This window comes from Drosophila subpulchrella, chromosome 3L (assembly GCF_014743375.2).
Source record: "Drosophila subpulchrella strain 33 F10 #4 breed RU33 chromosome 3L, RU_Dsub_v1.1 Primary Assembly, whole genome shotgun sequence".
Classification (NCBI taxonomy): Eukaryota; Metazoa; Arthropoda; class Insecta; order Diptera; family Drosophilidae; genus Drosophila; species Drosophila subpulchrella.
Window position 1 is genome coordinate 14,883,457 of NC_050612.1, and position 25,261 is coordinate 14,908,717.

The 25,261-nt window shown below is 40.7% G+C and overlaps 1 protein-coding gene across 3 annotated transcripts; it reads right to left on the minus strand.

The window, feature by feature from the left end:
• Nucleotides 1-104: 104 nt before the first annotated feature.
• LOC119552496 (protein FAM135A) lies at nucleotides 105-24,127 on the minus strand. 3 transcript variants are annotated; one of them, XM_037862097.1, is made up of 10 exons: nucleotides 23,751-24,127; nucleotides 14,923-15,083; nucleotides 12,752-13,074; nucleotides 8,644-8,956; nucleotides 6,341-6,370; nucleotides 5,881-6,068; nucleotides 2,585-5,516; nucleotides 2,253-2,464; nucleotides 1,835-2,075; nucleotides 105-1,774 (listed from the first exon to the last, which is right to left on the minus strand). In XM_037862097.1, exons 2-10 carry the CDS (start codon nucleotides 14,997-14,999, stop codon nucleotides 1,582-1,584), a joined length of 4,509 nt encoding a protein of 1,502 aa, XP_037718025.1. In that variant the 5' UTR covers nucleotides 15,000-15,083; nucleotides 23,751-24,127; the 3' UTR covers nucleotides 105-1,581. The 3 variants fall into 3 exon arrangements, with proteins under 3 accessions (XP_037718025.1, XP_037718026.1, XP_037718027.1); XM_037862098.1 differs by lacking the exon at nucleotides 23,751-24,127 and adding an exon at nucleotides 23,598-23,658; XM_037862099.1 differs by lacking the exon at nucleotides 6,341-6,370.
• Between the last annotated feature and the right edge of the window lie 1,134 nt (nucleotides 24,128-25,261).

Here is a 25,261-nt window from a genome sequence, read left to right on the forward strand (position 1 = left end):
GAAATTTAAAAATTTAATTTACAACCAATGTATATCTCTCGAAAATGGAAATTCTAATTTAACTTATACCCACAGTCCCGTCATAAAATCAAAATGCCATCGGGTTATGTTCCACTAAAATTGAATTTTAGCATATTTTATTCGAAAAGAAAACATTTAAACTGCAACTGAGAGGAATTTGCACAATTTTGATCGAATACAAGTAAAATCGTAGTGCCCTAGGAAACATTTCAACACACATTCAGTTATTTGGTTGCATACAAACATTTTTAAAACCAGTTACACATTTTGTTTTTCGCATTAGCAATTTGATAAAGTAGTTACATTTAGGACGGTTATACACGTAAGAAGAATGCAATTTCTGGTAGGGTCACAAACAGCAAGTAGTTCACAACAGCGATTGGAAAAAGCTCGGAAAACACAGAGTTAATATGGCTAAGACTAGACTATGAATTCGCAAAGTTTTGTCCTACCTGCTTTATCGATCTTGTTCCCAATGAAAAATCTAAATCTGCAATTAAACCTCCAACTCGTCCAGCTTTCTCAATCTAATTGACGATCCAATAATGCTCTCAGCTACCAACAACTCGACTAGTTCAACACTACCTCTATTTTATTTCTAAATCTTCTAAATTTGTTCTCTTCTCTAGCAGTAAAAAGATTTGGAAAAAACCATTTTGTCTCTGTTTGTGTTTTGATTAGTCTTAAAAATTGCTAATACTATTTCGCTACTTTCATCAAAATGCAACCTTGCCTTGCCGTGCTCAACTACTATCGATAACCGATAGATTACGTATACTAACATGATCGTTCTTGTTTTCGTTTTCATTCACTTTTCATTTGCAATTCAACCGTTTCGAAAAAGTCTCGTTTATAGTTTTGAACTGGAGTTTAACACTACGTATGATGTCTTTGGCTTCTGTTTTTGCTTTGTATGCGTTCAACTCTTATAGCTAAAAATGTAATTATCGTTAACACGTGTGTTTTCAACAATTATGCTGCCATTTTGGTTATAGGTTTTTGATTAAACATTGTTTTCTTTTTTTTTTTGATTTTTCCATATGTGAGTGTGAGTGAGTATCAATTCGCTACAAAAGAGTTGCATTTGTAAAAAATTCAAGTCTAACGATTTGCTTTAATAAATTCCTTGTTCCAATCGAAGATCAATTGGAATCAGTTGGCTGATCTGATGACTCTGGTTCTTATTTTGTCTTCGATTCATTTTTAAGTACCCTGTGTGTTTTAAAAGTTTTTTTTGGTATTTAATAAAAAATACAGAGCACGTTAAAAAAGTTAAAGTAAATAGGAAATGTACACATTAATTTTGAATATATACAAGTGAGGGGCGCAAAAAACTAGAATATTAATGAATACAAATTAATATCAATTGTAGAATTTTAAATGAACATTTTTAAACTAAAACTCTTATTAAATAACGACCTGTCTTTATTTAACTATAGAGCTATCAACTAAATAGGTTGTCCACCCTTTCGCCTACTGTACTGTACTTGACTAACTCTCTAGGATTCTACTAAAGACAGTTTAAAAGTCAGCAGTATTTTTGGTTCCTTAGTGACCTGGTTAACTGAAGTATTTCAGTCCGGCAATCAGCATAAATTTCTCAATAAATAACTCGGAATCGAGGACAGCAATGTGAGCCGCACGACCGATTAAAGTGTTGGCCGTATGGGGCAGGGCATGATGGACGTCGAAACGGGCCAAAGTCAGTTCCGGCCTGGCCAAAATCGGAGCGATTATGTTGTGCACCATTTCTCTGAAAATAATGACCTCTCTGTAGTCATAGACATGAGAAAAAATCTATTGTTATAATCACCTGTAAATTGTACCCAACGAGGAGCTATCCCTCATGGCCGCCTTGCATAGTTCCAATCGAGCCGAATGGGCTGGAACATAGCGATCCTGGCTGGATCCACAGAGCAGGATGTTCTTGAAATGATGCAGGGTGCTCCTTTGGCTCAGCCTGTACAGAAAACTATTCCTCATGTCGGTGGTATCGCGCATGCAGAGCTGCAGCAGGGATCCCGATTTTTTCCACTTCTGCATGAACCACATTCCTACGGAATGAGTAATATAATAGTAACTTACTATATAGAGCAATAACCAAAGGATGTTCAAAACTATGCAATAATATATTTCGTATTAATTCCGAAAGTACTGCATACTTTTAAATACCTTCAAAAATGATGTATAACCCCATGGGATTTTTTGTGACACTCTTGATAGACCCTTACCCATATTGACCAATCCACTCGTGTTGTAGAGTGTTCCCAGATGAGGTCCTGATAGCGAGAGGAAGGTGTGCAGACGGGGAAGCAAGGGTCTCATTTGGGGCCTGGCCAAAGCACTCCTCACAATGATTGTTCCCAGGGAATGGGCCACAAATGAGATGCGAGCGGGATTCAAGGCGCAGCTATCGATATGGTAGAGTATCTCGGTTACCAGCCTAAAGGGATACAATATAAAAATTAATATTTCTTAAAGCACACCTTTAGGCACTTTTAATTAGTGATATCAAAATAATAGCCCTATTTTTTAGGAATAATATAAGTGTCCCCCCACTCACCGATCAGTCATGGTGTCAAAGTCCGAGAAGGTGTCTCCCTGATTCCGCTCCGACATGAGAAACTCGAGATTTACACCGGGCAACCCAAGTTCCAGATAGGTGCGCACCAGCCGCAGATCCGCCGAGTTGCCGTCTAACCCGTGGACACAGATGACCAGGTGCATTCCATTCGGAGAAAAGGCGCGGTACTCGTCACTTATATAGAAGTAGGGCAGTTCCGAGGCCAACTGGACGTAGTCGGAGTATATGCTGCCCTGGTATTTGATCTGTTTGCGGAACTCCTCGCGGTACTTTTCGAATTCCAGCAGGGAGATGCTGGGAGGAGCCTCCTGAACGGGGTGTCCTCCACCTTTGCGTTTGTGCTTCGAACTGGGATTGGAAGTATGGCTCGGCTTGACAGCCCTGGTCACCTGACCATTGGAGTTCTCCTTGTTCTCGTCCTGTTCGTGCTCCAAACCATTCTCCTGAGCATTACCATTTGTTGCATGCGATTTGCACTGGTGGTTCAGGGAGGGATTGGGCTGGTTTAAGGGTCTCTTCAACTCCGCCAAGCTGTGGGATTTTAGGACCGGTTTGTTACTGAAGATGGCCGGCGTGGAGATGGGACGCAGTGACTCGTAGATATGGTACACTGGATTATCAATGGCTCCTATGGGTTGGCGTTCTTTTAAAGGAGGTGGTGGCAGATGGCAAGGGATTACTTTGGATTTTGGCGCGGGAGGAGGAAGTGCAGCAGGCGGAGCAGGCGCTGGCTCTGGTGGTGGATCACGGAACTCATCAGGTGGCGGCGGAGCCAGGACCAAGGCCATCTCCTGCTCCTGATCCTGGAACTGCTGGGGAGGTGGCAAGCAAACTGAATCCAGTGGTTGCATGTCCTTCAGACTGGTTATATCGAAATCCGATTTGGATTTTTCGCAGGAAGAGGTCGTCGCCTTGTGACGATTCCTCCTCGGCGGTGGTTCCATCTCCTCCACCTCCGTGGACTCGCCATTGGGAAGCTGACGCAGTCTATCCAACTGGTAGCGAGAACGTTCCCTTTTAATATTCACCGTCACCGAGGAGATCTTCTTGTGCATCTCGGTTTGCTGGCGGGCAGGAGTCCTACTTTGACTGGAGGATCCCACGGCCTGCCTCTTCCTGGTCTTGTGAGGATGTTGCTGTTGGAGCTGCTGCTGTTCCAGGACCTTCTGCAGCCTCAATCTCAACTGCTCGCCATTCAAGCGCGTCTCCATGGCCATGCCCATGCCAAGATTCAGCTGGGTGTGCCTCTGGCGATTGGTTAGACCCGTACTGGTGATGGTATCCGGACTGGAGATGGCCAGCGAGCTCCTCCGGCTGCTCACCCAGCCACTCTCCTCGCTGAGCGACGAAGTGGAGTTGCTCCTCTGCCTCCTCAACTGGGAATCCGAATCGAATTCGGGAGGGGGGGCCAAATTGGGCAGGGATTCACTGAAACCGCTAGTATTCGGATCACTGCTGGTGGTGTTATTATTGCTGGTTGTTCCCTCCAGGCGAAAGGGCACACTATTGGAACTGAGCATCTGGAGCTTCTGCATCATGTCGCTCTCGGAACTGCTCGACTCCTTCCGCAACTGACCCTGCCGCAGCATCTCCTTGATGTCGGAAACCCTCACCCTGGCTATCTCCACAGCTCGAGGGATTTGGGAGGAGCTGCTCCTGGGCATGGTGGTATGCTGACTTGGAGGGGGTGGGGGATAGGAGTTCCGCGGCGGAACCATTGACTTGGGCAGAGAGTTATACCCATTGGTACAGTGCTGCTGTTGTACTACCACCTGTTGTTGTTGCTGCTGCTGCTTGGGAGGATTAAGCAGCTTAATCTCATGGAGATAGTCGAACTTCCCATACCTCTGCCGGAACTCACAGATGTTCCGCATCAGATCATCCGCCTGGAGTCGTGGCAATGTGTGGTTATTGGTCGTGGTCACCGTGGTTAGGCCCTCACACCCATCCAGTTGGTCAAGGGATTTGCTGTGACGCGCTGGCACACTGGAGTCCAGATCGAGATCCTCCAGCAAACCGGTGACCGAGTGCCTGGACAGATTGTGACGTAGTGTAGGAGGAGCTGCTGCCACTTCCGCAGGCTGCTCCTTACTGGGAGCAATGGTGAGGCTCGCCTGAAGCACCTCGCCGCCCAAAGCGAATCTCGGGGTGATCACACACTTGGCATGCGGATGAGCTGGACCACCCGATCCATTTGTCTGCGGATAGTCGTAGTCGAAATGGCAGGCCAGGCAGTCCTTGATGCCGTTCAAACTGCTGCTCGAGTGGGTTTTGTCCACCTTTTTCTTCTGATTTGGAGCTCCGACTATGGCTAGACTATCCTCCAGCTGGGGATCACTGCCCGATCTTCTCCTAGAGTACGTGCTATTCGGTGCCACATAGCGATCCTCGAAGATCAGGGGCAAGGAGGAGGCATCGCCATCGATGGGCGTACAGTGAACGGGCAGCGGCGGCAGGGACTGAAGGTAGCGACTCCTTCTGGCCAACTCCGCTATGGCCACGTATCCCTGGCAATGTCCAGGCGAGGGTGATCCATTTGCCTGATCCTGGCAGCCAGCTGCCGCCGCATGACGTGGTTGCTCCAGCACAAAGAACCCCTCGGCGAATCTTCGCACCCTGAGTATGTGATGTTTCCTGGCGAGGAGTGTGTGCACTGCTGTGGAGGATCTGGAGGCCAGGAGAACCCTCCGCCACCAGAAAATGCTCTCCGCACACAGTTGGGCTATATCCGAATTGGCCCGAATGGCGAAGTCCTCCTCCGCCTCCAGTTGCTTCGCCTGATCCAGTAAAAGCTGCAGTCTTTCTCCCGTGTCATTTTCCCTCAAGGGAGGAGATCCTATCTGCGAGTTTATACTCGGAGGTAACACTGTACTGAACTCGTTCAGAGTGGCCTTCAGTTGTTCAATGGCACCTAGAAGTAGGGATATCAATCAGAATAACATGTCCTTTATAAATATATCATTTAACATTATCTTAAAAAATTTTAAAAATTTCATTTCTCTTAAAATCAAATCGTAAATATAGTACCGAACAATATATCGAAGTTTTTAAATTATTAAAAAAATAAAATATCGTATATCGGATCGATTTATTTAGAGTAAGAGAGTAAGCTCAAGTTTTAGTTGTAACGTTTTCATTTCTTATAAAACACCAATAAATATAAATTTTTGTAAATTTAAGGAACATATTTTAGACAATTAATCTTAAGAAAATATAAATAGATAAAAAAATTTGTGTATATATGGATATTAATAGTCATTTCCTGGAATACAAACCTAAGAGCAAACAGCAAATCTCCCGGTGAATGGCTCTGGATTGGAGCAGCCTGCCCGCCGGACCTCCGCTGCACTTGGTGGTGCCACCTATCTGGGGCCCGAAGAACACTGCCTCCAAGGGTCCCGGCGAAGTGTTTCCCCTGCAGCTCAACTTGCCCGCACTCCACGGCTTCGAACTGCGAGGGGCACTGAAATATACGGAGAAGGCCATAAAAGACCACAATTAAATTTTAATGCTTGCGGAACATCCAGTCCATATCTACCATATAAAGTTACACATAAAAAGAGAGAAGAGGACAGAGACGGACAGACGAATACGGATACGGATACGGATACATAAAGCAAGCTCTCCTGGCCACAGAAAAACTACTACGGAGACCAACTACGTGAACCGAGCGAAAGTACGGAATTTACACAGATACGGAGATTTAGTTGTGATGGAGTTATGATGGGCTCTTACCAGAATTTCATATACGAGAACATGCTTTTCCTGCTACCGCAACCGGATTTCAGTGTTGAATTGGTAGAGTTAGATCCGTTAAAATGTGATTTTTGATGGTTTATATATTTGGGTTTATTTCGATATCGTTGGCGCGCAAAAAATGAGATAAATGAATCGCAGGTTATAGAAAATGATAAGTGGTTTACATAAAACTGCAACTAAGTCGTCAAACTGAAGTTCTGACTATATATTGCAACTTTTAAGGGATTCAAATTAACAAAATGATCTGTTAAAATTACATTGCTGACAAATATTTGCACATTAAAATAAGAGAAAGTCGTAAAACTAATGCATCTTTAAAAGTACCCAAAAGGAAAGCATAAGAATTACATAGGAAATATTAGAAAGTAACTAAGCAAACGAAGTTTTTTTAAATCTAAAAAAACTTTTAGTTTGTAATTGGAAAGATTCTAAAAAATGAAATCTTAACACAACCCAAAATAAATTATCTAAGAGAAATAGTCGTGTGCAATTTTACCTATTAAATTTAAGAAAGAGCTTTCGAATACAAGTTACTAATACAAAAAAGAATGTTCTTTTATAGGAAGGCAGTAAACCTTGTTAAATGGGGATTACAAAAGCTTTGCCAACTACCGAACTTTAAAAAGGTCTACTTATAATAAAATCACTAAGAAGGATGCTTTATTATTCCCAGCCCGTAAATCAGAAAATTTTTCACTGGCCAAACGCAAGAGATTGCAGAAATTTAATCCCAAGCACTTTAAAGTTTCGCCCACGAAAATTCGCTGGCGAACTGGTAAGTCCTGTAAATTCTGGGCATGATTGGACCTCAGCCTGCCAAGATAATCAGGCAATTTACGGCTTCGCTCATGAGGACGAAAGCGGCGGGGATTTGCAGGGGATTGTAATCAGGATGAGTATTCCGCATCGGGCAAAGGAAAGGCCAAGGTCAACAAGGAATTCCAGAGCCCCAATGAGATGATATTTTATTTATACGAAGGAGATAGACTCAGTCAATTTCAAATTCCGTTTCATATTTTGTTGGCCGAAGGATTCCGTACGAGGACCTCGTTTTGGGTTTGAGAAGTAGCAGAGGATTTGCACTCGAAAATTGCCGACAACTTTTAGCAATACAAAACAGATTAAAGAATTACTCAGAGCGCAGAAGTAAAAAACGGGGTAAACTTTGTCAAGGATAATAAGAGGAAAATACAGGCAGAAGGATGGAAAACTTTTGCGGATTCAAACGGCGAAAAAATTGACTCAACTCCCCGAAGGATCCAGCCACGCCCCCTTTGGATCCTGCAACGCCTCTACATCTTGTTAGACGTGCAAGTTTCGTGTTGTATATATCTACTTTTTCAGCGACTTTTTTATCCGGCAGGAGCCAAAGGACAATTGCATTGCGAGAGTCATTAAAATTTATGCCTTGACATTTTTTATTTGTATGAACAGTGGGCAGAAAAAGGGGGGCGGGGGACAAAATCCTGGGGAGCCTGTGTGCAATTTTAATGAGTTGGAAATGATTTGTGCGGGTAACTGGCCTACGAAATCCCCCTGCTCCGCTGCTGACGCCGCAATCTGCAATCCCCATGCAACAGGACGCGATAAAAATAGAGAGGGGGATGCCACGCCCACTGCCCCACCCCCAACCACCGCCCACGCAGCGGGTTCAATTTACTGTGAAAAATATGACTATATCAACGGTGACATTAGAGATCATGTTGTCATCTTCACTTTGCATCTCCTGCAACGAATGACTTTTAGACCCATGAGTGCACTGAGAAAAAATACTTGTACTATTTTGAAAATTTGTTTTTAAACTTTTTAACTAATAAAATAATATTATTTAATATCTGCCTTATTATATTTTTATTAAAAGACCAATTTTAAGAAGAACCAATATTATATTCACTGAGTTTTTTAAGAAGCGACTATCTTAATTCTTCAAATCGATTACAATAATACTTTTTTTTCAATAGTCATCATCTTCAAAAATTAGTTTAATAAATGTTATACATTTTAAATATTATTGGTATATTTTAAGTGTTAAGATTTTAAATATTACTTTTGCCTAACAAATGTTCTCTAAATTATTAAAAAGAAGATCCTAAAAAGATTTGTTTCCAAAAGTATTGAAGGTATTTATATATCCCACTCTAAGTACCCACAATGTAGGTCCATGCTCTAAATAAAAATGTGTTTCTCTACCACAACCGCTACCATATGTGCTGCTAACAATTTTTCATTACTTCCCATTATTTCTCGCAGTGCACATCGAGCACACCTCCACTACTCACTTGATGTACGGCTGATGGAGGGCCACCAGGCTGGCATGAATGCCCACACTGATGGCCGCCAGATGGAAGTAGTCGAACAGCACGGGCAGATGGTAATGAAGGCCACGGCCCGGATGGAAGTTCAGCTGCAGGTTCCTGCTGGAGGCCAGTGTCAGGGTGGAGCCACTGCCACCGGATCCGGAGAAGCTGCCATTTCCACTGCCGCTCCCGTTGCCGTTCAGGCTGCTCGTCCCGTTCTGCTCGCCGAACCAGAGCTCCAGCTGCAGCGAGAACTCGGCCCGTTCAATGGACTCCTTCAGGTGACGACTGTCAACTGCAAAAAAAAACGGGGAGATGGGGAAAATCAGAAAAAATGAGAACTGAATATCCGTCTTGAGGTTGAGTGAACTGCAAATCCCCGGGATAAATGCGGCAGAAAATCCTGCATGCAAACATCCTGCATAAACCATGCCCACCACACGATTCCCCCCCCCCCCCAGAATTCTCCCAGAATTCCGATTTCAATTCCGTCTTTGGCTTATTTGTTTTTCTATTGATTTTCGTTTAGTTGGGCATGGTATAGTGGTAAGTGGGTGGTCCCCACCCTTTGGAACCCCCAAACAAAATGGGTTAATGTCCATGTAGTTGTGCATGCGACAAAGACAAATCAAAATTCTGCGAAGACCGCAAATCGTTGGCCGGAAACCAAGTGAATCGATGAGTCAGGAAAATGTTGTCCTAGTGGCCGACATTTGTGTTTGGGAACTCAATCAATTAGGCTTCATTGTCGATTCAGGCAGGGCTTCCAGTATTAAATAATAATGATTTTGCATGTTGGCTTATGAGAAATTTAGGGGGAAATTAGCTTAAGGCCTAATAACTTTTAACTTAGGTGTCTAAAAGTGTGCTACAATATATTTCTAATTATAAACACAATGGAGTTATTTCACAAGGTTATTTTTGGTACTTCAGCTTAATTAGAAATATAAATTTTCAAGAGGCTCTTCATAAAATCTAGATCAATTTAAGCTGCCAAGACTTCATGCATCTAATATTCAACAAGTGGGCTAAAACCTTAACGTAGCCTCCAATATATTCATCAATATAGCGATTATTCCGCCTGCCACTCCATTACAATAACCATCAGGGTTCGCCAGGGCTCTCCAGCACCCAATCTCTACCTACAGCTACCTCTATGGCTCCATAATCCCCACCCACCCATCGAAGCCTGAGCTGAAAATGTTAATCAAATTCAATTTGCTCCACATGTCGGTGGTGGTTTATGGGGCAGCTACTTGGGATTCCTGCAGCCTTCCTCCTCTCGTGTGGGGCCATAAAATTCATTTGTTTTCATAAAATAAGGATTTACTGATGGCAGAAGGCAATAAAAAAAGAGAAGGGGGTTCCACAGATCTCTTTAGCTTGTTGAGATTTTTGCTTGGATCTTTCGACTGCGCATCGCTCATCCGCCATGTGGTCCATGGTGACAATTGCTTTTGGCTGGAATAATTTAAATGCCGAGGATTTTGCACAAGGGTCTCCTCTTCTCTAGCCGCTCGACACAGTTTATTTTATTGTCTGCGGTGCAGTAACCCAGTATGCGAACTATACGAAAGATAAATGGCATAGTAAGGAGTAGTGGAAAAGCGGGGAAATGTGGGGAAAGCCAGGGAAAACCCCACAATCACACACATGCGAGGCATCAACAACAGACTGAGAGCTGTCAACTGAAAAGTTACTTTTGTTTGTGCGGCTCTTTCTAGATTTCCCGCACTTTTGCTTGGGAAACTTGTCCAAATGAATTAATCACTTTACTTGGCAGCCAAGTGGATGATGTTTCCATTGTTGTTCAAGGATGTGAAGGCGAGAAAAAAAGCGGGGGAAAAACCATAGGGATAAGGGTCCTGCGATAGGCATCCATCAAGTGCTCGTCATCATTCTCGCACTTTTTCAAGAGCAAGTCTCGCCTTCGAACACCTTGAAACAGAAGTCTCTTGACGCTCTTTTATTTCCTCACACAATACCCATAAATATGAGAATAAAAATATCTCTTTATATTTTTATCCAACATTTCCATTTGCTTTGCCGTTGGCGCGTGTGTACATATTTTCATGGACTTTTCCGCATTTTCCGCCAGCATCACATCATCCTCACTCCGCACCTCTTGTTATTGTTGAAATTTACTTTCAATTTGCCTTTTTCAACGCATTTGTTTTTTCCGCCGTTAAGTTTTTATGAGGCTTTTATGGTGTTTTATGGCGTGGCCACCCTGTATGAAAAATATTTTTAAATGTGATTGTTTTATAATCTGGGATTAAGGCTTACTCGATGGAAACTATGTAAGCATTAACTTAAATGAATACGTTAAATGAGATTTTTAATTAGGATTTATGGGAAGTTTACAGAAGGAATATTTAAGATATGATTAAGCAAGGTGCAAAGATTTGTATAATATTTTATGACATGTTTATACACATAAAGATTGATAAATATCTGTACCTATAAGAAAAGGTATTTTAAAATATTTATTTCTTAGTTTGTAATATTATATAGGATAATATCAATATAGGTCACTTTTCAGTCGATCATCTACCATAATCTATAACCAAATTGTTTACTTTAGATTCCACCTTATACTTGGCCTTCTGCCTTTCGTTCAGCGTCTTCTTTTTTCTTTTTAATAAAAACTGGGTCAATGTGTGGGCCAAGTTTTTCCCTTAACTTGCTGGAGGGTCTCCCAAAAGGAGTTCCGAACTTCCAGTAATTGCATTGCAGCCAGGGCAGCAAAAATCCTTTTAGCTGCAGTCAGCAATAAATGCAATTAGGTGGAAAGGAAATTTCCAAACTGGAGTTTGCGTCCCGGGCCATACGTCTTCGGCATCTGCCCCGTGTGGCTATCAACTCCACTCCCGTCCCCAGGAGCTGTAAAGTTTTCTTTTTATTCTGGCCAGAATCAGAACTTTGTTCGGTCTCCCTGACAATTTGATTTATACTTCCAATCGAACAATAAACTCATTTCGGCACCGAAAGTTTCGCTGTCCGCTGAGTGGACGAGTGATTTGGTGTCTGGTTACCCGCTTTGGGGTTTTTCCCCGGTTTGCCATCAAAATGCCACCAATGCGGCAACGGGGAATTCCCCGACATTCTTTTGGCTCAGGTCAATGTGCACATTTCTAGCCCAGCCTACTTGGCACATTTCCCTGACATTGTTATCATTTAATTTGGGACGCCTAAGAAAATTGCCTATATGGGATAGGGAAAGGGATATTAAACATGTGATAATAATTAAAAATTTATGATTTATGGAGAGGTAATAATTAATTCTTTAAAAAATTAATTTTAAAGTTGTCTTTCTATTGATTTTATTTTTTTATTATATTTTATTTTGACTAGGATCTGTTTAGAGAATGTTTTACAATCAATCTTTATCGGAGTCGTATACTCTGTATGGTATAAAATCTAATAGGTAAACCTGTAATGCTATTAATACAATTTCAATTAGTCATAATATAAATAAATAAAACTAGAATTATGCAGTTCCAGGCTGAAATTGTACTCAATGTTTGTCGACACGCTTTTTCTCAAAATAAAACACAAACACTGCAATGCCAACAATGCGGAAGAACGCAATGCCTTTTCGCATTCTTGGCAAGAGGCACTCGAAAGTGCAATTTATGCGCTAGCCTACTTGGCCAATGGCCACACTCTTAAAAACACTACTTGTCGCCTTTGATTTTTCTTCAAAGGTTAGTTACCTTTACCCAAAAGTTTCATTCATTACTTCTTTAAATATTATACATTTATCATCAATATGTATCTTGGGAAACTTGAAAGAAAATGCTGTACTAAAAATATTCCATTTTAATGGATACTATAAATAAAATAGATATTTTCCCTATACAAATCTAAAATATTTTTACAATGCATCCTACAACAGTAAGCATTAAATAGGAAATTATAAAAATCCTCTGGATTTTTAAATCAACCTTTTTAAATATATTAGAATATATATATATTTAATTTTTTTTAACAGAATATATCAAAACACCCACTTTATACGATATATTTCTTTTGTACACTTAATTTTGTTTTCAAGGATGTGTAGATTTATTTTTCCGAGTGCACTCACCTAGTAAATGGCACCTGAAGTGGATGATGTCGCGCAGCGGAACCTCCTCGTTGCGGTAGAGTATCTGGAAGATGCGGGAGGCGCCGCTGCCGTTGATAACGGAGGCGGATGTGCAGCTGCCCCCCGCCGGCGCTTCGAGGAGGCGTGGCACTTCCCCCGGCGACAGCTGCTCCCCCCTCTCGCTGTCGCTGCTGCCGTGGTCGGTGGCGCCCCCGTTCGCGTGTCCGTTCTGTTTTCCGGGGCCACTGGCTTCCGGAATGCTCGTCTCCACCTGCACAGGTAAGCGGGGCGAAACACGCAGGCCACAGCGCACCTGGTAGAGCCTGGAAAAAGCAGGGGGTGGAATATCAATTTAATTAAGTGTACTTTATCAATTGGAAACAGGTGGGAGCAGTGTAAACTTTCGTTTAAAACGGTTTCAAAGCTCTCGAGGTTATATTTCAATAATATTTGCCCAAGTGAGCACTTTTAAGTAATTCTAAAACAATCAATTAAGCTTTGTAACAATGTTAAAAATGATATATAGTTTTTAAAACACGAGGTTAAATTTCAATAACATTTGCCCGAATTAGCACTCTTAAGTTATTCTTAAACAATCAATTAAGCTTTTTTATTGAATAATCGTTTTGAATTTGACATAACATAACATAACATGACGTTGGTAAGTAAATAAATATATGTAAATAAAATTTAATATGAAAAGATATAAAAATATCTATAAGTTTTTCAATGTGTAGTACTTGTTTTTAAAGACATTATTTTTTTTTAACTTGGTTAAAAGAATTAAATATAAATAATAAAATACGAGTTGTATACGTAACATGCACAATAATGGTTCCCTTTTTTGATTAATAGTATATTTCCTGCTATTCGTATCGAATTTCCCCCACAATCCAATGGCTGTCAAAACCTTTAAAGACCAAAAATTCTCAATTCCCTGCAGATTTGTCGGCCACTGACACTTTGGTCGTCAGCAGCATCGTTCGCAGTGACGGGTAAACAAAGGGAAATCAAAGAAAAACCCATAAAAATCAGCCCAAACAATTGCTTGGTTTTTCTTTTCATTTCCACTGGCACTCGCACATTGTATTTGCACTTTGTTTTTCCTTTTTTATGTATTTTTAAATACGAGCCGAGTGGCCCGGCATTCGTTTTCTTCAAGAGCAGCAACAAATTGAAATCCCATAAACACTTGGCTGACAATTAGTGAGTGCTACGGTCACTATATACATGCACATGAGTCCCCTTTTTCCCTTTTCTGCTCTTGATTGGTTGTGCACTCTTTATTTGCTTGTTGCACTGCATTTCTGTTTGCCCAACACTTCAAAGGTCTCCCTGTGTGTCGACCAGTGTGCTCAACAAATTGGAGAAAAATTAACAATTTTATTTGAAATATTTTGTGCCAATAGTTCAGTTGTGTGCTGTGTGTGTAATGTTGCAATTGACCCGGATTTCTTCAGTGTTTGCACATAATTACGAAGTGCAAATCATCGTGGGCAGCCCGCACTCGAAGAGCTACTAATTGCAGGAACTAAACTTTAAAGACCTTAATAAACTGAACGTTTGCGACAGCACAGCGTCTTAAATATAAATTTTGCTTCGATTTTTACGAGCCTCACAAAACTAAACAAGTAAAAAATCGATGATTTTTGTTACCCACTAAAAACTGGGATAAGCAATAGTTTCGACAATTATGGAACAATTTTAAAATTTGTTTAATATGTATTCGGTATGGAAAACGCTTTTTATAGATCAACTTAAATGCTCAAAAACAATAATTAATTCATATTAAATATTTCGTTTTGCAAAAGGTTTTCTTAGTAGGACAACCAATTGAAGATGAGAAAGGTTTTGAAAACACTTACAAATATGCCTAAAAGTATGCATTAGAAAAGGCAACTTGCTTAGCGAAATGGATATCGAGTAAAAAATTGTTGCATACTTTTAGACACCTATGTAAGAGATTTCCAAGTCCTATTGACAAGGTATTTCAGTTTTTTGTGCCTTAACTTTTTTAGAGATATTACTTTGACTAACGCATTTGCCAGCTAATCCGTCATCTTCCACGACGTTCAAATAAAAGTTTCCCGGGACTTACTTTTTACTTTACGTTTCATTGGATGAATACACGACCGAGCTTGAGTGCTTTTAAAGCACCAGCGAAGACTCACCCGCGCTGAAACAAGTCCACATTGAAGAACTTGTGCAGCTCCACGACGAATTCGATGGTGGCCTGTAGGTCGCCCATGGTTCCTGGATTCCTTGACCTCCCAACGGGGGACTCCCCTCCTTGTGGTCGTCTCAAGTTGTCAGCAAGTTCATTGGCTTCTCCCTGGTCAAAAGAAGGAAAAGAAGTACACGAAAATGGCTATAAGTTTAAACTTTTATTTATGGTATTTGATTTTTCCTTTTGGCTTCTACTGCAGCGCCCACGGAAAATCGGCGTTGCAACCAAGTTGCCAAGTTCGATTGCCGTGCTCTCAATAAATTTATTGGCAACTATTGACAGCTTGGCCAATTGATTGCCCCGTAATTGTGCGAGGAAACTGTGCCAAGTGGGCGATTCTCGCCGAGCGCGCTTTATTGCATTTTTTCGCGGGTGTATGTGGCCCTCTGTGCAGAGAAAAAATAATAACTAAATTGGCCAGAAAAAGGACGTTTTTTTATCTAGAAATAGGTCATATTTTTTAGTGTAGACAGGTATTTGTATGTTTCCCCTTTTTTTGGGCTTTTTAGCTGTCGCAAATGCTTTTATCCACTATACAAATTTATGAACTAACTAATAAGTCGAACCGAATAATGTTTGTAGCTCTAGATTGATTGCAGTTACAAAACAAATTATTTTAAAAAATTCTTAAAAATGATTTTTGGGTATAGTATTATATTCTTAAATATTTTGTTTTAGTTTAAGGGGTTCTTGCAACTGAATCAAAGAGTATAGTTAGAAGAAAACCGGATTAGTCCTGTATTAAATGTGAATTTAAAATTAGTTCCAGGATTAAATGACATTATCTAGATAGCACAAAAGACCAGTAAAACTCAATAGGTGAAAATACATGAATGACCGCCATTCTCATGTTTTTCCCATTGTGTAGCTCGGTTGCTTTGTGTGTTTGTGTGCTCTGGGGTTAGCGGGTCAGCCACAACAACAACAGTGGGACCAGAAATGGGGGAAGCCCCGCCACGATGTCAGTCGAATGGGGCCAAAAGCGAAAGGAAGACAACAACAACGTCGACAACTTTTAATCGCCCAAACAACAAAAGCTCCTTTCCTTTCCTTTCACGGCAACAAAAAAAACAGAGAGAGTGAGATGGATAGAGAGGGAAAGTGGGAAAAGTCGGGAAAGTCAGTCAGTCAGTCGCCTGCGAAAACCACGCCTACAATAACATTAACGTGCTGCAGTTAATGCCACCCCCATCGCTTTTCCGCCCACTTTTGGGTGACCTCGCTTGTTGACACAATGGAAGCAAAGCAAGAAAATTGCTGCTTTTGCTCTTGCTTTTGCTTCGCTTCTACTTTTGCTTCTGCTTCTGCTGATGAAAGAGTTCTGTTCTCCGTGTGGACTTTCAGGGATGCCCCCGCAAAGGGAACGTGTCTGTTTTCCCCCAGATACATCTCTTCTCCGCCGACTGTCTGTTGTTCGCCTCATTGTCAATGTGGGTTAACCTAAGTGAGCCAAGAGGTGGGAGGTGTGGGTGAAAAGTTACACTGCCAACCGAAACATTATGGGACACTTTTCCTGCATTATAGGCTAAATTAATTAGCAATTAAGTTAGTTAATATATATTATTTACTTTACCTTTTATGGCCTTTATATCATTTATAAAGGTGTCCAAAAGTATGCAATGAAAATGGACAAGATTAACGAATGTTGTTTATCAACATATATTGTTGCACACTTTTAGGTACCATCGTAAGTGTTTTCAAATCACTTTTTATAAAATGAAGGGATTATTATTTTTGATTTATTTTGAGACAATAAAAAGATTAGAAACCAGCTATATAAACATTTTCCTTAAAGAACATCTCTATTGCCCGGGATTTAGAGCTCAACCAAGTTGACATCTCGATTTAGGCGACGCAGACTTATAGTTGCCAACCGCACTGTTCGTCTAGTGCAACTTGGTGAGTGAAAGTGATGATGCCATTTGTTAGCAAAGTCCTTAAACCGCCGCTCCTGCCATCCTCACATCCTGAGTCCCTAGTTCCCAGTTCCCGAATCCCCATCCACATCCCCGTTTTATCCCATGATGTATGGGCAAATGTTGTCGCTACATTTTGACTTACTTTGTCATTAAGTGTGCGCCCCGCCCAATTCTCCCTTTTCGCTCGACAAATATTTGTGTTCATGAATTTGAAATGTTCTATGAGGCTTTGGCTTTCGGAAATTAAAAGCAAATTTGCTTGTTAGTTTTCGCCCACGCAAACAAACGAGCGTTTCAAATGGTTGCTTAACTTTTCAACATTACGCATACGCCATGTTGTCTGAACGAATTTTTCCAAAAAATGCAAAAGGAAACTAGGTCAACGCCAAAGTTCACGCAAAAAACGAATTGTGAATAAAGTGCCAAACAATGAGTCCACAAAGAATGAGACTTTTTTTTTCATATATATTATAGTTTGGTATAGTTTAGTATAAAACGGCAAGCGGAAACTTTTAAAAAGCTCTACGAAAACACATTTGTGCTGTGGACGAAGCGGAAAGGCGGAAAATAGAATTTCAGTGGATTAACAAAGCATAGCAATGCCGAACTATAATAAGGATTTTTTGGGCAACTTAGGAGACCACAAAGACAAAATGCATTTATCAAGTTTCTAATTGAGAACTTGAAACTGCCATAAAATAGCATTAAGACCACAAAAGTATAAAGTTTCTGAATGAAAGGCTGTTTTGGAAATTCACCTAACTAAATTAATATCAAACGAAATGAGCTGTGAACTATTCAACATCGGAAAGAGAGACCACCAAGAGTACGCCATAAAAATAAAGCTACAAAAGCCACTTGAGTCACTTATCGAAACAAAAGGCAGGCCAAACAAACAAAGGCGCAAAGACCCAAAACATAAGACCAGCATTTCCGATCGTCATGCCTGAAATTTTTTACACAGAGAAAAAATGTATATAAGACCTAATTGATATCAAAAGGGTTAATAAATATTTACAGTCCATTGAATAATGTTAACTTGATAATGAAAATGGCAATTTTGGGAAAGTACTTTAGAACTGCAGTAGTTCGATCTGGACACTCTATAAATGGGAACCCTCTTCTAGAACATATTTTTTCCGTGTAGCCCAAGCGAAGCTGTCGATGACAACGGCCTCATAAACGGGAGAAATCAAATCGTTCGTGCTTATCATCGTAATGATTATCCCTAATGTCCCGGGGAGGGCGAAGAAAGGACTTCCGCGCGAAGGAAATGGGAAAGGAGATGGCCTAGCATATCTCCCAAAGTAAACCCACTTCTTCCCCAACTTCGCTCTTCGTTACGTGTGCCCTAAATTATCGCTGTCTGGCCATAGTCCAAATGGCAAGAAAAATAGGGAGAAAAGAGGACTAAGGACCGTCAATGGCAGACAAACGAGGGTTGGTCGCCTTTCCTTCCCCCCCAGATGAAGATAAGTTGGTGACCCCGACACGTTCTGTTTTTTTACGTCTTCCCCACTTGTTTTGATAAATATATTCGAATATGTATAGTGTATATTGGGGGGCGCACATACATAAAACAGGGCGTGTGAATGTGTTAATGTCTAAGGTCGTCGTGGCCTGTTGATGAATGGAAAATGGAAAATGGAAAGGAAAAGCTTTCATGTTCATATTTCAATTTAATACCGCAGGCCGGCCGGTCGCATTTCCTTTTCCGAGGCCCTTTTATTTTCGGCCTCGTTTCAAGGCCATAAATTCCATTAATTTCCTCTTCAAGCCTGACTTTATGATTGAGAAAAATTAATTAAAATATTTTGAATGGCTTCAAGCTTGAGTCGGATCAAAAAGATTGCGTTGCCCGTTGCGACCAAAAGGTCCTTGAAAAATAAATAGGTTTCATCCAGGAGCTCAATTTCCTTCATTAACGATTTATATTGCCTACTTGTTGGCGCTAACCTTCAAAACTTCGATACTAAGCAAATTTATCCAACTTGCAGGCAAGATGTTTATCGCATGTAATTTGAAACTCTGAAAGAGGAAACTTTTTGTTGATTGTTATCTCGGTATCGTGGTATCTCGGTTGCCCCGAAACACACGAAGCAACCCATAAGAGGAAAAAGCTCTATCAATTTGGTTGTCCGGCAACTTTGGGCCACCTTCATCCCAGTCCCATTCCCATGACAATTTCTTTTGCAGCCAGACTGAGCCGGAAATAGGCAATTTCATATCAGACAATTTCAACGACCGATTTGTTTGCCTGGGCGGCGAGTTCCATATGCCTGAAACATGTGTTTTTCCATTAAATTATTCATCAACTCGGAAAGTTAACCAGCCAGGGCTCTAACTCGGGCCCCCACATCCACATCTGCCCAGGAATCTCATAAAAAATGCCCTCGAGTGCCGACTTCGTCGCCGTCCATGAGCATGAAAATAATTTTCCCTGGCCTCCAAAACTCTTTTCCAGTCTATTGTGCACAATAAAGCAAGGAATATGATATAGTCCTGTGTATGGACTAGTAGCTGCCCGTCACAAGAAAAGATTGTAAATATTAAACTCTACTAAAAAGTCAAAAGGTTCTCTCCTAAAATGATTCCTGATTAAATAACAGGTACATTTTCTTTAACACAACAAATGTTATACACTAAAATTACATGTTCATATAATTAAAAAGTAAGTAGCTGCTTCCAGAAAATCTGGCATAAAACGCATGATGCTGAAGAATTCGCGTTTTCTTTAAAGTAGTTTACTTTTAAGTGTCGGCAAAGCGTGGGAAGATAAAAATTCTTATAGGATATGTTACATGCATTCTGTAAAAACAACATAACCCTGCTATTAACAGGTAGTACTGGCATAAAAAAAATTGCCAACAGTTGCAGCTGACGGCGGCTACAAAAAGGCGAAGAGAACCGAGGGGCAAGGAGGTGCAGAGGTATCTTGGCCAAGTGCATCGCGTGCCGGGGGAAAAGCCAGGGGCGCTCGGGCGGGCCACTTGCTCACGTTCACGTGTCGGGGCCCAAATGGGTTTGGGCCAAGTTGGGGGGAGGGCCCATAAAGGGCGAGCCGAACAACTCAAGTGCGCAGCCAACAATAACAAAAGAACAAGACCCCAAACCGAGGAAAGTTAGGAAAAAACCTGGTAAACAGGGCTTGTGGTGAGTGCAAGGAATTGGTCAACGTTTATACGGGCCTCTCACATCTCACGTTGCAGGGGAAAAGCGGAAAATGGGTGGTAGAAAGCAATTGAAACGTCTGGGCGGGGAAAAACTCGGGATGGGAAATCTTGTGGCCCATCAAATGGAATTGAAGTGAAGGAAGCACGAAGCAATGTAAGATTGCGCAGAGGCTCAAAAGAGATTTGCGAAATGAAATGGAAATGGAAAAAAGGAAATGAAAAAGATCAAGAAAATGGCGAAGATCCAGGAAAGATGAGAGACTTTAAGAGGTGCCATTGAAGTTTAAGTTCCATGAAGAGAAAAATAGAGGCAAGAAGATGTAAAATTTAAAGAAAAGTATATAAGTTATTTAATGAATAAAAACTGAAATAATTTTATTTTATAAGTAAGTAAGTAAGTAAGTAAGTAAGTAAGACGTAACACACATATTACAAATAGAATTTTAAAGAAATTATTTACATAATTAAAGTAAAGAGAGAAGGATCTTTTAAAAATATTGTATTTATTAAATATTATTTCAGCAAAAAGCTGAAGCTCCTTATTGGAATGTTAAAGTTCAGCTTCATTAAAATGAACTGAGAAGCCAGGCCGGCAAAGCGAAATTAAGAACATTGCAGAGGATTAGAGCCCAGGGAAATAAAATATGGAAGCCTGAAATTCGAGAACCTAGCGCAGCATAGAGCATAGAAACTCTCCAGCTACGGCTGGGATAATTAAATCAAATATATTATTTATCAAGCCATGAAGGCTGCACTGCAACTAGTTGGCTACAACATAATTTGCTGAACTTTCTGCAGCATTTCCGAGCATACATGATGCATGGCGTCTGCTCCGCCCACCGGATGACTTAATTATATGCACCATCCACATCCACGTCCTTTGGCTCCCCTCTTCGTGAAGGACCCTTCCCACTTGGTTAACTCCAACAAAGCTCAACGAGTTGAGCATTGTGTAGAGCGGGCATGTGAGCACCTGAAGGACCTCCGGGGTCTGGACTCCCTAATGAAAATGGCAACTTGAATTGGCAGCAGACCGAATCGGGGGTGGAGTAGGATTGGGTATGGGGAATACGGATCCGGGAACCCACGGGGGTTGGGGCGAGGAAAAATTGAATTGAGCCTTTTTATGCGACCAGACTGAGGATGGATGGGGAAACTGGAGACGGAACAGGATATTTCATTACATTTAAGCATGCATGGCTGAATGGGAGGATTCGGTATGGTTTGGTTAGGGGGTGGCTTAGATAGGGTAATGCCCACGTGGAAAAAATGGCAACATTGTTGAAATGTGCAAATATTGGCTCAAGTGAAGGCAATAAAGAGTCAGCCCCGGCAAATCGCTTGTCCTTTCCAACAGCCCTCGAGCACCCGAGGGTTATCCCTTTCATACGGGTACCTGGTATTCGCAGGATATTGGCTAAATATTATTTTATAGGAGATGACACAAAAATTTAAAAAGCTTGGTAATGCTAGAAATAGAAAAGGAGGTACTCAAGATATTAAGAGGGTTCTGAAATCACATAAATTATATATGGTATGAGAGCATATGAATTTATTTGTACTATACTTTTAGAAACCTTTTTAAAATATTTTTAAAATTTTTTGTTTTCGATTCTACCTTGCATTATATTCCAAAATAAACGTTTGAATGTTATAAAATATGTTCCAAAAACATTCCAAACCACAACTACATTGAAAAAGGGTGTATCCTAGTCTTATACCAAAATGCGGCCAATTCCCAAACCATTACCCATCACTTCACCTGGCATTTCATCAATTGATGTCCCTTTAGTGTTATCCCAACTTTAACCCTAAAAGCTTACGATTGTCGACAGCAATTTCAATTTCCCCTTGATTGACAGCCCGAAGCCCGCCTCCTTTTTGCATAATTGCATACCTGGCTGGGCCATATTCAGGTATTTCAATGTGAATATAAATATATAGGGGCTTATATGTTGTTTTTTCAGAGCGGTCGTGTCATAGATCTCGGCAGGAAGAGGTCTCAACCCCATGTGCCTGTCACAGCCTCATACGTCTAGTGCGGTTTTGCTTCGGTGCGGTTCAGTTCAGTTCAGTTCAGTTGGGTTGAGTTGCGTTATGTTGTGCGGGGTGTTTTTGCGTTATGCGGCAGTTAACTGTGTCGTGACATGTGGCAAGCATAAAAGAACCGTAAAATGTCATGTTTGTTTGGGGGCTCCCGAAAACATGACGTGAAGTGGTCGAGATGGAGCGGAATACTGGAAAGCATGGCTGTACGATGACTTGTGACTCACGCATTTGCTAAATGGTCGGAATACTGGGTGGGTTCTACGAAGTGGGTGCTGGGTGGGTTAATAGGTGGCCGTGTCAACACATGGCCAAATTACACTAGGCACGCAGGAAGGAAGCCGGAGAACCACAAGAAATTTCGGTGGCGGTAAGGATTTTTTAATAAAGTCGCAACGCGAGTTGAGTTGAGTTAGTCATGCGAAGACAGGTGGTGTGTACAAAGGACTTGTGCTCCCCAATGAAAAATCGATTCTTATATTTGGTTTCAGGTTAATATATATCTAATTCTATTAAAGGGCACTTGAAGCACAAATTTTGTGATTAATTTATGTATTAAAAGTTTCCTAAAAAGAACTATCTAATAATTTAATATCTCTCTTAAAGGTTTATAAGGGTATGCAATGAATATTACATTTTCGATTGAAAATATATTGTTGCATTATTTTAAAATGTCTTCCTCATTTTCATCACAAAATTCATTTATAAAATTCTGAATTGGTATAAGTAAAATATCCTATTTACAACTAAACATCATATTATGTAGCACAGTGTTTGGGCGCAGTTGTCACCCGCATTGCGAGTCCCTATTTAGTCCCTTTTTGTTGACCATCAAATTTGCGAGCAAATGTCCCGTCCTGAGCTTAACTGAACCATCCGAAATTCGTTTTAATTAAATGCATCATAAATTCTCGCACATTTCGGGCTGTCACAGAAAAAAGATTCCACCGAAATCGCACTTGTCACTCAGTTTTGAACACTTTTCCATTCCATTCTTGATTCACTTTACTCTCTGGGCTTTTTGGGTGGCTTTTTTTTTGTAATTTTATTTGTTTGCCGAGGTTTTTGCCCTACAAAACGACGATGCCGATTTTTTGTCGCTCATTTTTGTGTGGCCATGAAAAACACCCAAATTTATTTATACATTTTTGCGTTTGCTCTGCGGGGCTTTGCGTATGAAATGTTTTTGCAATTTAAAAATAATTAACCCAGCGCGAATGTTGTTTGCTCAAAGAAAAACATGTAAGTGCGGGAATTATAGTGAGTTGTGGGATGAGATAAAAATATAAAGTAATTGCTGGGGGTTTTTATAGGGAGAGTGTACTTCTTCGAGCGTGAATATATTTTATATTTATTTTATTTCTTAGAGCTCATCCTCTAAAAATACAACATTTAAAATTTAATTAAATATCATGTTGGAAATGTAACATATTTTTGTCCCCATGAGGAGCCCTTGTTTAGGGTTTCTGGGGTAAAAATACCTCGAAACTCGATGGGAATTTAAAAACGTGGCGTCGTCCCTTCTGCCAGCCCTAAATTTAGGTGCCGAAGAGTTTGGGCCATTGAATTAATTAGGCTGCGACAACGAGGAGCACTTTAAGCTAGGGCGGTCAAGTGGTGGGAGTGGCACTCACATTTTGCCCTAATTTTACTTTCTGCGATGCGAGGCGATGTTATCAGGACACACACTTTGGGGCTTTTGGGTTACAGGACGACCAGCCGAAGAGACAAGCGCTCTCTCTTATTTTTTAAACCATGCCGATGTCATAATTTAAGCACTTCTTCATCTGCCTGAGGATTATTTGCACTGCCCGGTGGACATTTCCATGGCCATTTCCCCGCCTTCCTCTTCCGGCTAATGAAATTAGAGTGCAAAAAGCGAAAAATCCGAAAAAACCGCAAATAACCGAGTGTGTTACAAAGAGCGGAACTATTGTGATATTTTTTTTTGGTCTCAAACCGAACGTGTTTCAGAATTTCCACCGCCAAACGCACGTCCGCACCGGGAAAATGTCTACAGCCAACTGAGACGGAGAAACTGCGCCGGAAAATGAGAAGCCGAGTGCTACGAGAATTTTGAATCGAGTACGGGAGAATCGACCACCGAGAACGCACCACGGAATGCGTTGTCGGGTGAATTGTTCTTCGTGCTCTTGGCCGTATTTCTACCATTCAGGCTAACTTAATTTCCTTTTTATCTCTAAGAGATATAAGTGAAGAGAATCAGCCGTTTTTTAAGGCACTTTCTCTCTTTGGAAAGATTGAACACTGACTGATTGATGGAAATTTAAATTTTCTGGCCAAGACGGCTGATAAGTGATTGATTAATTGGCCATAATGGTGCGGTATCAAATATTCCAGTGAAATTGAAAGTGTTAGTTCCAAGAAAGTGTAATTTTTTACAATGGAAGCTAAGTGACTTGTTATAAGGAATATCATTATATTTAAGTTGCTACACCAAACTCCTCTATTCATACTTTCATTAGGAAAAACATGGATTAAAAATCAATTATTATTAATGAAAATATATCTTACAGGCTACATAATATTTAGTTAGCCAACTTATTGAATTCCTTCTATTATATAAATGGTTCTTTTAAATTATTTTGTTGTAAAATAAAAAAAACCTGAATAAGAAACTACTTAATAAAAAATTCGTTGAATTTGCAGAGATAAATGGATCTTTAAAATTTAAACAGAAAAATGGACCAAAGTAATAAGTGTTTATGTTACGGGTAATGAAATAAGACATTGTATAAATACCTAATGAAAAAAATTTCTTGGAAATCGTAACACGTATAATTGTACAGCCTTTTTCCTCTAGATATTGTTAAGTCTAATCAGAAGATATGGTCTTTTTATTCACATTTCCTGTCTAAAAGATACAACTTTTTTAAAAGTTCTTCCCATTTTTAAGATTTGTTTTATTTTTTATTTGTACATAAAAATCCCTTTTATAGGGCATTGCTTCATAGCTTTTAATCTTAAGCACTACCTATAGCCTATTGTCCTGGCAGCACCAGCTGATTTCCTCTCTTCAGAACCCTCTCTTCCGGAATCTTCTGCGCATGCGCTCCCTTGATCCTGGCTCTTTGGCCGAGCCGAAGTCGTCCTGTCTGTTCCCCCGGGTCCTGTTTTTGTGACT